Source organism: Nicotiana attenuata, unplaced genomic scaffold (genome assembly GCF_001879085.1).
Source record: "Nicotiana attenuata strain UT unplaced genomic scaffold, NIATTr2, whole genome shotgun sequence".
NCBI lineage: Eukaryota > Viridiplantae > Streptophyta > Magnoliopsida > Solanales > Solanaceae > Nicotiana > Nicotiana attenuata.
This window is the reverse complement of record NW_017674186.1, coordinates 12,863-25,071: the sequence shown is the minus strand read 5'-3', so window position 1 is coordinate 25,071 and position 12,209 is coordinate 12,863. Positions and strand designations below refer to the sequence as shown.

At 40.7% G+C, this 12,209-nt stretch overlaps 1 protein-coding gene across 1 annotated transcript; it reads left to right on the top strand.

Moving 5' to 3' along the window:
* The first annotated feature begins 8,963 nt into the window (after window positions 1–8,963).
* On the top strand, window positions 8,964–10,198 carry LOC109218154. The gene has a single exon (XM_019382491.1). The coding sequence runs from the start codon at window positions 9,122–9,124 to the stop codon at window positions 9,902–9,904; it is 783 nt and encodes a 260-aa protein (XP_019238036.1). The 5' UTR covers window positions 8,964–9,121; the 3' UTR covers window positions 9,905–10,198.
* The last annotated feature ends 2,011 nt before the right edge of the window (window positions 10,199–12,209 follow it).

The following is a 12,209-nucleotide window of genomic DNA, read 5'->3' as shown; positions in this document are numbered from 1 at the left end:
AGGATCAGGAGGTTTGTCGATGGTCTTACTTATCAGCTCCGTATCCTTATGACCAGGGAGAGGGTGACTGGTGCTACATTCGAGGAGGTGTGGGATATTGCCAGGGAGATTGAGTTTGTCCGTCGCCAGGAGCGAGAGGGAGACGGGGAGGCCGAACGAGGGCCTCGGACGGAGTCTGGTAGCTACGGTGGTGCTCCTTCGAGGGGCCAGTTTCAGCACGGCAGAGGCCGACAGTTCCGACATGGTCAGTCTGATCGCTCGGGTTATCGAGGGGCGTCACCGGGTCATGGTTCCCACAGTTCACACCAGGGCCATTCATCACTTAGTGCCCTTCCCGCTCAAAGCTCATCCCGTGCTCCATCTGTTCAAGGCTCTTCTATACCGAGTGCATCTGCTAGTCACTCCGGTGCGAGAGGTTCCCTTCAGTCCCCATCTCCGGCACCGGGGAGTTGCTATGAGTACGGGGAGTTTGGGCATATGAGGAGGCAGTGTCCCCGCTGTGTTGCTAGTTCATCCCAGCAGAGGGGCCAGTCATTAGCTTCGGCTCCAGTTGCTCCACCACCACCCGCCTAGCCAGCTAGGGGTGGGGATCAGTCAGCCAGGGGTCGCCCCAGAGGGAGAGGTCGATCAGGGGGCGGTCAGGCCCGTTTTTATCCTCTTCCCGGCAGGCCCGATGTCATTGCTTCTGATGATGACATTACAGGTATTATTTCAGTCTGCCACAGAGATGCCTCTGTATTATTTGACCCCGGTTCCACCTATTCTTACGTGTCATCAAACTTTGCTCGCTATTTGGGTACTCCTCGTGAGTTTCTTGCTTTACCTGTTCCTGTATCTACCCCGGTGGGTGATATTGTTGTTGTAGACCGTGTGTACCGGTCATGTGTGGTGACTATTGGGGGTCTGAAGACCCGAGTTGATCTTTTATTACTAGGTATGGTGGATTTCGATGTCATTCTGGGCATGGATTGGTTATCTCCGTGTCGCGCTATTCTGGATTGTCATGCCAAGACAGTCACATTGGCTATACCGGGTGTGCCACGGATCGAGTGGCGTGGCGTGACTGATTATGTTCCTAGTAGAGTGATCTCTTTCTTGAAGGCCCAGCGTATGGTTGGGAAGGGTTGTCTATCGTATCTTGCCTTTGTGAGGGATGTCGGAGCTGAGGCTCCCAGTATTGATTCTGTCCCAGTTGTGAGGGATTTCCATGATGTTTTTCCTGCAGACCTGTCGGGCATGCCACCGGACAGGGATATTGATTTTGGTATTGACCTGGTGCCGGGCACTCAGCCCATTTCTATTCCGCCGTATCGTATGTCACCAGCGGAGTTGAAGGAGTTAAAGGAGCAGCTTCAGGAACTCCTTGATAAGGGGTTCATACGGCCTAGTGTGTCACCCTGGGGTGCGCCGGTTCTGTTTGTGAAGAAAAAGGATGGCACTATGAGAATGTGCATTGATTATAGGCAATTGAATAAGGTAACAGTTAAGAACAAGTATCCTTTGCCTCGCATTGATGATTTATTCGACCAGCTTCAGGGAGCGAGGGTATTCTCCAAGATTGATCTCCATTCGGGTTATCACCAGTTGAAGATCAGGGATTCGAATATTCTTAAGACGGCCTTCAGGACCAGATATGGTCACTATGAGTTCCTGGTTATGTCTTTTGGGCTGACCAATGCCCCAGCAGCGTTCATGCATCTGATGAACAACGTGTTTCGTCCTTATCTTGACTCATTTGTCATAGTTTTCATTGATGATATCCTGGTGTATTCGCGTAGTCAGGAGGAGCACGCGGAGCATTTGAGGGTTGTGTTGCAGAGATTGAGGGAGGAGAAGCTTTATGCAAAGTTCTCCAAGTGTGAGTTTTGGCTCAGTTCAGTGGCATTCTTGGGACACGTGGTGTCCGGTGAGGGTATTCAGGTTGATCCAAAGAAGATAGAGGCGGTGCAGAGTTGGCCCAGACCGTCCTCAGCCACAGAGATTCGTAGTTTTCTTGGTTTGGCAGGTTATTATCGCCGGTTTGTTCAGGGATTCTCATATATCGCATCGCCTTTGACCAAGTTGACTCAAAAGGGTGTTCCATTTGTATGGTCGGATGAGTGTGAGGAGAGCTTTCAGAAGCTCAAGACAGCTTTGACCACAACTCCAGTGTTAGTTTTGCCATCAGCTTCAGGTTCATATACCGTGTATTGTGATGCTTCGAGAGTAGGGATTGGTTGTGTGTTGATGTAGGAGGGTAGAGTTATTGCTTATGCTTCTCGTCAGTTCAAGCCCCATGAGAAGAACTACCCCGTTCATGATTTGGAGTTGGCTGCCATAGTTCACGCATTGAAGATTTGGAGGCATTACTTGTATGGCGTGTCTTGTGAGGTATTCACTGATCATCGCAGTATTCAGCATCTGTTCAAGCAAAACGATCTTAATTTGAGGCAGCGGAGATGGTTGGAGTTACTTAAGGATTATGATATCACTATATTGTACCATCCGGTAAAGGCCAATGTGGTGGCCGATGCTTTGAGCCGAAAGGCAGTGAGTATGGGAAGTTTGGCATATATTCCAGTTGGGGAGAGACCTCTTGGGGTTGATGTTCAGGCTTTGGCCAATCGGTTCGTGAGGTTGGATATTTCGGAGCTCAGTCGGGTATTGGCTTGTGTGGTTTCTTGGTCTTCCCTATATGAGCGCATCAGAGAGCGCCAGTATGATGATCCACATTTGCTCGTCCTTAGGGACAGAGTTCAGCATGATGATGCCAGAGATGTGTCTATTGGAGATGATGGAGTATTGAGGATGCAGGGCCGAATTTGTGTGCCCAATGTAGATAGGCTTCGGGAGCTGATTTTGGAGGAGGCCCGTAGCTCGCAGTATTCTATTCATCCAGGAGCCGCGAAGATGTATCAGGATCTGAGACAGCATTACTAGTGGCGGAGAATGAAGAAAGATATTGTGGGGTTTGTAGCTCGGTGTTCAATTGTCAGCAGGTGAAATATGAGCATCAGAGGCCGGGTGTCTTGCTTCAGAGGATGGATATTCCAGAGTGGAAATGGGAGCGGATCACTATGGATTTTGTAGTTGGACTCCCTCGGAATTTGAAGAAGTTCGATGCTATTTGGGTGATTTGGATAGGCTGACCAAGCCCGCGCACTTCATTCCTATCTGTACTACTTATTCTTCAGAGCGGTTGGCAGAGATATATATTCGGGAGATTGTTCGGTTGCATGGTGTCCCAGTTTCCATCATTTCAGATCGGGGCACTCAATTTACTTCCCAATTTTGGAAGTCTATTCAGCGAGAGTTGGGTACTCAGGTGCAGTTGAGCACAGCTTTTCACCCTCAGACGGACGGGCAGTCCGAGCGCACGATTCAGATATTGGAGGATATGCTACGCGCTTGTGTTATTGATTTCGGAGGGTCATGGGATCAGTTTCTACCGCTTGCAGAGTTTGCTTATAACAACAGCTACCAGTCAAGTATCCAGATGGCTCCATATGAGGCTTTGTATGGGAGGCGGTGTAGATCTCCAGTTGGTTGGTTCGAGCCCGGTGAGGCTAGGTTATTGGGGACAGATTTGGTTCAGGATGCCTTAGATAAAGTGAAGGTGATTCAGGGGAGACTTCGTACAGCGCAGTCGAGGCAAAAGAGTTATGCTGCCAAGAAGGTTAGAAATGTGTCTTTCATGGTCGGTGAAAAGGTTCTGTTGAAGGTCTCGCCCACAAAAGGTGTTATGAGATTTGGAAAGAAAGAGAAGTTGAGTCCGCGGTTCATTGGGCCTTTTGAGGTACTTCGGAGGATTGGAGAGGTGGCTTATGAGCTTGCTTTGGCACCCAGCTTGTCGAGTGTGCACCCAGTGTTCCATGTTTCTATGCTCCGGAAGTACATTGGAGACCCGTCCCATGTTCTGGATTTCAGCACGGTTCAGTTGGAGAGTGATTTGACTTATGATATGGACCCAACAGCTATTCTGGAGCGTCAGGTTCAGAAGTTGAGATCAAAAGATATAGCTTCAGTGAAGGTGCAGTGGAGAGGTCTGCACGTGGAGGAGGCTACCTGGGAGACCGAGCGGGAGATGCGGAGCAGATATCCTCACCTGTTTGAGGCTTCAGGTATGTTTCTTGACTCGTTCGAGGCTGAACGTTTATTTATGTTGGGGAGGATGTGACGACCCGGCCGGTCGTCTCATGAGTTACCGCTCCATTTCCCCCATTTCTGCTTCTTTATGCCTTGTTTATCCGTGTTTTGAGGTATCGGGTTGGTCGGATTGGATTCGGATTTGTTTTGGTGAAGTTTGAGACACTTAGTCTCTTTTAAGAATGCTTGAGTTGGAAAAGTCAACCGGATGTTGACTTATGTGTTCGAGGGCTCAGATGTGAGTTTCGGTGGTTCGGTTAGCTTCGGGAGGTGATTAGTGACGTAGGAGCATGATCAGAATGGGTTTTGGAGGTCCGGAGTAGAATTAGGCTTGAATTGGCGAAGTTGATATTTTGGCGACTTCCGGCTGATAGGCGAGATTTTGATATAGGGGTCGGAATGGAATTCCGAGAGTTGCAATAGCTTCGTTATGTCATTTGAGATGTGTGTGCAAAATTTCAGGTCATTCGGACGAGGTGGTTGGGTTTTTGATCAAAAGCAAATTTCGGAAGATTTTAGAAACTTAGACTTGAATTCGATGTGTTTCGGGTGATTTGATGTTGTTTGAGGTGTTTTGAGGATTGGAACAAGTTTGAATAAGGTTTTAGGATGTGTTGGTGCTTTTGGTTGAGGTCCCGGGGGCCTCGGGGTGAATTCGAATGGTTAACGGGAAGATTTGGGACTTGAGAGATTGCAGAAAATTTGCTGCTTCTGGTGTTTTCGCACCTGCGGTTTGGGGGCCGCAGGTGTGGTGTCGCACGTGCGGAAGGGAAGGCGCAGATGCGGTATGGAAAGGTAGAGTCAGGAACCGCAGATGCGGTATGGGAACCGCACCTGCGGAGTCGCAAATGCGACCAGTTGACCGCAGATGTGGTATGTGGCCGTTAAGTAAGTTCCGCAGAAGCGGAGGAGTTGACCGCATATGCGGTATCGCAGAAGCGGTTTGGGACCGCAGATGCGGAAAGGCCCGGGCAGACCATATATGCTATTTTATTTCGCGATTTTGGGTTATTTCACCATTGTTGCCTTCGACCTTGGAGTTTTTGGACGATTCTGAAGAGAGAAATCAAGAGACTTCGTTAAGGTAAGGAATTTTGGACCAAAAACTCAATTCAATGGTAGTATTTCATGAATTTAGGGCTGTAATCAAAGGAATTAAAGGGTAAAAATGGAGGATTAGGGCTTGAGTTTAAGAAGCCTTTAAATGGGGATTTGAGGGGTCATTTGGACTCCGATTTTAGTATTTTTGATATGTATGAACTCGTGGGGAGATAAGGAATCCGTTGGTGTAAAAAATTTTGAGTTTCGAGAAGTGGGCCCGGGGCTCAAGTTTTGGTAATTTCGGGATTTTGGTATTTTTCGATTGTTTTCGCTTGGGCTTCGTTCCCTTAGCATATATTGACGCCGTGATTCTGATTTTGACTAGATTCGACGCGAGTGGAGGCCGATTCGAGAGGCAAAGGCATCGCGAAGTAGTATTTTCACCGGTTTGAGATAAGTAACCATTGTAAATCTGGAAACTGAGGGTACAAAACCCCGGTATTTGACTTGCTTTGATAAACACGGTGACGCACATGCTAGGTGACGAGCGTATGGGCGTGCACCGCTGGGATTGTGACTTGGTCCGTCCTGTAGCGACTATTAAGTCGCGTATTTGGTTTGGAAATATTATATTACTTTTTTTTGGGTATTATACTGTATTATGGGTTGTATGCCGTGTTTGGGCCTTATGCCGGCCTGTACCAACCCTTAGGGGCATTTTGACTATTTTCCTCACTTTATTTGTTTTGAAAGCATATCCTCAGTCATGTTTTACCTGCTTAAATGTTTAAAACTGGTTTATTACACTACTCCTAATGGTGAGGACTGTCTGGGCTGAGTTTCCTAATTTCCATTGCTGTGCCCGAGAGGCTGTGAGATTAAAGACTTAGAGAGGTTGAGAACCCCAATTGTGAGGATATTTATACATATACATATATATATATGGATCGGGCTGCACGCCGCAGCGATGTATATATTGGATTGGGTTGCACGCCGCAGCGATATGACGCTTGGGTCGTAGGAGCCCCTCCGGAGTCTGCACACCCCCAGTGAGCGTAGTCGGCTATAAACATATGGATCGGGCTGAACGCCGCAGCGGTTACTATGATTTCTATCTTTATGATATATAAATGAGCCGAGTGCTGAAAGTGAGTACTGAGAGACGAGAGTTGAGTCACGAGTGACTGAGAGGCTGCCGAGGGGCCATATTCTGAGTGACGCTTTGCCCGAGGGGCCCTATTATGCTGTTTCCACTGTTTCACTCCTCTTTTAAATAAGTCTCGGTTGGGTATATTGCTAAATAACTGATTTCAATACTTTAAATTGGACATGATGATTCTTTTGACGGAACTGATTTTAAGGTTATATGTTTCTGAACTGCTCGTCACTGCTTTCAGTACTTATTTACTTTAGTTACTTACTGAGTTGGCGTACTCACGTTACTCCCTTCAGCTTGTGTGCAGATCCAGGTGCCCGAGCGGCCGAGTGAGAGCTTTTCAGTTGTTCAGCATTTGTCGGGGGTTTTGAGGTAGCTGCATGGCGTTCGCAGCCCTAATTTCTCCCCTCTATCTTATTATGTTTCCGCATTTTTCTAGACTATTTATGTAGTGGATTTTCAGACTTGTATTAGAGGCTCTAGACTCGTGACACCAGATTTGTGGGGCTGTGTAGTTCATTTTTTATTGACTTCCACATATTTATTTGTTGTTTTACACGCTTATATAAAAATATGGTATTTAAACGGCTGTAAAAATGATTTAAATGTTTAAGAGAAAGGGTTGTGTTTAATTGTTCAGTCGGCTTGCCTAGTAATGTGATAGGCGCCATCACGACCGGTATTTGACATGTCACTGGCGAGTGCAACTCACACATATAGTCTGCCAGACTCGGGTGTTCACAAGATACATTTAATAGCCACTTGAAATGTTAAAATGAAAAAGGGACCAGTTAAGGTGTTCAAATGACCGTTGTGGACAACTTGGAGGGTTGTTTATGTATTTCGCCTATTATATAATATTGCATATATTGTCTTAAAATTGCTAAGCAATTTTTTCACCATACTTGGCTTAACCTCAATGCAAACTACTTAAATTACAATTTAATTCAAATTCAAATATCATATCACTTTGTTAGCAATAGTGATTTTTTTAAAAATGACACACAATGTAAATAAAAAAAAATTCTAAGATATCCTTATCTTATAATCTATGTATTTGAGTTGAAAAAAATATTTAAAATCGATGAGATCATCTTCCAAATTTTTTACACTCAACAAAGATGAAACAGAAGAAGAAATTCGTTGCCGTCTCTTATTTCTGGTTTTTAGATTTTTCATACATTTTTTCTATATTTATTTTCTTTTATCTTATTTTTTTTATGTTTTTCTTTCTTTTGTTACACAAAATTAAGTTATTTCGTAATAAAATGATGAGTTTTAGTAGAAATTGTCTACATAAGAACTCTGTTTATATTTTTAATCTTTGGTTGAAATTTTAACATATTTTTCTTTTGGTTTTATCTTATCAACCTACACAGGAGCTCACCCAACCACTTAAACTAAAAAATTGAGGATGTGTAATTTATTTATAATTCATATGTAACATGTGTATAATCGTGTGTAATAGGTATATCATCTATGTATATTAGGTATAAAAAGTAAATAATAAATCTGGCCGGATATTTATGTAATAATCCATAAGATTTTGGTTTCTTGAGTTTATCCATGATATGACTCTATTATAATTATTTTAAAAACTCTATACTAAAATTTAAAAATATCTTATCTTTTATTTTAAAAATTACATTATAATTTAAAAAATAAGCCTATTTCGAAATAATTTGTTTACATTTTAAAAATAACTATTTCACGTCATACCAATTTTTTTTAAATATACTTTTCGTTACACTTGAAAATCGCTATAGAAACTATCAATTAGAAACTAATATCCCTCCTTTTGAATTTGAGAAAAAAATCTTTCACATAATCTAATGATTCAAAATTAATATTTTTCAATGGAAAAAATACTACACCTTTGTAATGTTGGTTTGACTGCAGCTAAATGAAGAGGTTTTGGCTTATATCCTTCAATTCCTAGAAGGTGTTAAATAGAAATTAATCAATTATATAGTCAAAGTTTTGTTATTTGTTTGATGTCCATTTATATAAATTGACTCTTCAAATAAATATTTTTCAAAAAGAAAAAAAAACTTGTGTTGAATATTGATTGATTTTTGTAATGTTTCTTTCTCCAGCATGTAGGTTTACTTCTTTATATATGCAAATAAACTTTTATCAACTTTTAAACTTTTTTTTTATTATAAACATAGACGTGCACCTTATATATTATATTTATTTTAAAAGAAATTTGCTTTATTCAAATCTAGCTATAGTGTTTTAAAGAATTATAATTATAGGATTTTAAATGTAAAAGAGTTTATAGTTATATGGAGTATTTTTTTTTTTTTTTGTCAGAGGCGAAGTAGTATTTACATAATTTGAATTAAAAAAACAAAAGTTCCTAATATAATTGCATATGATCACTAACCGAATTAAGTATGATAACATGGTAATAAAAAATATTTTTTTATTTTAATTCAAATTTAAAAACTTTATATATATATATATATATATATATATATACTTGAGTCACACGCTCACAGCTGTAAAATTAGTTTCCAAAAGTGGAATAAGAATGTGTCTTTATATATTTATATATATATATATATATATATATATTTGGGGCCTTAATTATTTTAGAGCCGTCCTTGAGTCACACGCTCACAGCTGTAAAATTAGTTTCCAAAAGTGGAATAAGAATGTGTCTTTATATATTCCTAAACCCACCTTGGACTCCTCAAACTTAAGATACGCTATTTCTTATTCTTGTTTGTTCATTCGCATTCTAAAAAGTGTTTTCTGCCATTTTTCTTCAGTCTTCAACAAAGAAGGGAATCCATGGAGAAGAATGGTCAATTTCGTCCCTGTGATACTGAATTGATAATGCAATTGCTGAAGTTTTTGGCTGGAAAATGCTTGCCAACTGAAGGATTAATTGGCTTTGCAGATGTTTACAGCAAAGAGCCATGGCAATTAATTGGAGACACCAAGAAAACCCATTACTTCCTCACTCAATTGAAGAAGAAGAAGTCCACTGATGCCAGATTCAACAGAACTACCTGTAATGGGACTTGGACACAGCAGAATAAAGGCAAGGAGATTCTTGATGAGGATGAGAGTCTCATTATTGGGTATAAAAGAAGCTTGAGTTACAAGAGCAAGAAAAACTCTTGTTTGAATGGCCGTTGGTTGATGATGGAGTATTTTTTGGCTGACTCTCTTCTTAAGCAGTTGAAATCTAACGAAGCAAAAGAATTTGTAATCTGTGCAATTAAGAAGAACCCTAGATCAGAAATCCGAGGAAGCAGTATTGCTACTGTTGTAGAATATAAGAGGTTCATTGACCGTGTCTTGCAAGAACCCTCACAACAGAGTACTATGATTTTCTCTAAGAACAATCCTATGATGTTGGAGAGTACCTCGTCTGATGCTTTTTCTGTGGAACAATTAGAACCAACGGATGGAATGTTGGTTCAAACTGATTCTGATGGATTCTTTGGAATGCTGAACATGGAAAATCAAGAATGCTATTATCAGGAAGGTGATGAGGTGGAAGTTGATTGGGATTCTCTATTGGATTTTGGGGATCATGGTTTAGTGCAAAGTGACTTGCTTTACTAATTCTGGAAAATTGAAGCTTGGTAAATTTTTGAAAAGGGTATGTTTTATTCTTGAGTTTCTTTGAAATCCAAGATAACTTTTTTTTAGATTAGGGTACTTTTAGTTGGGATATCTCTGAAATCTTAGGGATATTTAGATTATGTTGGTGTTAAAATAACAACCGACACATTTTTTCATCATCGATTTTGTGCAATGTAGATGATGTTTTCATTTTCTCAAGGTCTCACCGACTCTTAGAGTTCAATTCTTATTGTTTATAATGAAAAGTTCAATTATGAAAGATGCTCTTTTTTATTTTGCTTTTGCTCATTTGTTGATGTCCAGTTTCTTTGAACTGTTTGATATTTTTCTCTTGATGTTCTGTTTGTGTTTTCCTGTTTATAGAATTTTGTTGTTTCACTATTTTTGCGTTGTTGGTATAGGATCACTCTTCTTATTATCTGTAATATCAAGCTGCTAAAAGTAAGATAACAACAGCAAATAAGAGAAGTCAAATTAATTTAGTACCTGAACAAAAAGTTCCATTTGTAGCAACGAGTGTAGGAGGCTTGAAGATGACTCTTAAGTGATGAAAACAGAATGCGTTGACTGCTGATGTTGAGCTATACAATTTCTGGCATCTGAAAGTAATACTGTTCACTCTCCGTTAACAACATCGAATTCGACAGTTGTAATTTTTGCTTGTCGTGTTGGCTAAATGGCTAACTTATGGAATGTTCTCTTATAAACTTCATTTGTGCACTCTATTTTACCTTAAGTTGCTTCGTTGTCGCTGTATTTGCTCTTTCAGCATCTTTGACTCTTCCCTAATACTCTTCTTACCAACAATTTTATAAAGTCATATTCTCTCCGGAGTAGCTTCTATTCGATGGACTCTCTAAATCTTTCTCCAATTTCTAGCATTAAACTTAAAAACAGATTCAGAAAGGGACCTGGAACATTCAAATTCAGAAACAGGATGAGGAAATCTTAGCAGTTTAAAGTGGAGGAGAAAATAGATACAGTATGTGATCTGGATGAAGTGGAATGAAAGAGTTAAAAAATAGTTATCTGTATGTCGGTGTCAAGGAAGACCAACAAATTTTTTCATCATCGGTTGTATGCAATGTAGATAATGTTGTCATTTTCTCAAGGTCTCTCTAACTCTTAGAGTTCTTGTTGTTTATAATGAAAAGCTTCATTATGAAAGTTGTACTCTGCTTTTTCCCAGTTGTTCATGTTCTGTTTTGGCCTTTTCCTGTTTTAAATAATTTTGTTGTTCACTTTTTTTATTGTTGTTTATAGGATCAGTCTGCAAATGATCTTTCTATCAAACTGCTAAAGCTTAGGTTTCCGAGAAATCACAGTTTACTACGTTACAAGATTTATCTAAAACTTAAACTATAGCTTGCATTATTTCATGTTAATTTTGTGCTTCACTCATATAGAACCAACTGCAGTTTACTTTGATTGGAGAGTTATTGCCAAGGCACCATTGCCTTCACTCCAGGTAATTTCTTTTTGTAGTATTAATTTCAGTACTCTCCAGTACATTGAGATCTTTTCAACAGCTGTCTTTCTATAGGGTTATGCTATTCTTTCAACCAAAGACTCACACAGCAAAGACAAAATAACACATTCTCTTTTAGCTGTCTTTCTACAGCATTGCTTGCACCTGAAGTACATGTTTGGTTATGCCATAGTGTCTTCACAGACATCCACTTTGTTCACCAAGCAAGGTGTTACAAGCTTAATGTTTCATTGCCATCTCTATAGTGCTCCCTATTCCTATATATGACTGTATTTTGGCTCCTCGCTGTGACTAGGAAACCTTCGGGCATCACAATGCTTCAAAGAATTCGAACCGGAATTTTTCGTGTCTATAGTTGCCATTGTAACTGCAGCCATAGTTGAGAGTATCGTATACAAACTGCTCTAGAGAATGGGCTGGTCAACAATCCGATGCAACTGTTTCCATGAGCATCTGGTGGTTAGTACCTCAGTATATACTCTATGGCATATCTGATGTATTCACCTTGATTGGTCTGCAGGAGTTCTTCTATGATCAGGTGCCCGAGGAGCTGAAAAGTGTAGGTATTGCTCTGTATCTCAGCTTAATTGGTGTAGGTAACTTCTTGAGCAGTTTCCTCATCTCTTTTATTGCGAAAGCCACTGCCAAAGACGGTCATGATAGTTGGTTTTCAGATAACTTGAACCGAGCATATCTTGATTACTTTTATTTGCTTCTTTCTGGGTTGAGTGTTTTATCATTCACTTTATTCTTGTACTTTGCAAGGTCTTATATCTACAAAATTGGAAGTGCAAT

Excerpts from the sequence above, each read along its gene's own strand:
- LOC109218154 (XM_019382491.1), top strand. The coding sequence starts at position 9,122 with ATGGAGAAGAATGGTCAATTTCGTCCCTGTGATACTGAATTGATAATG.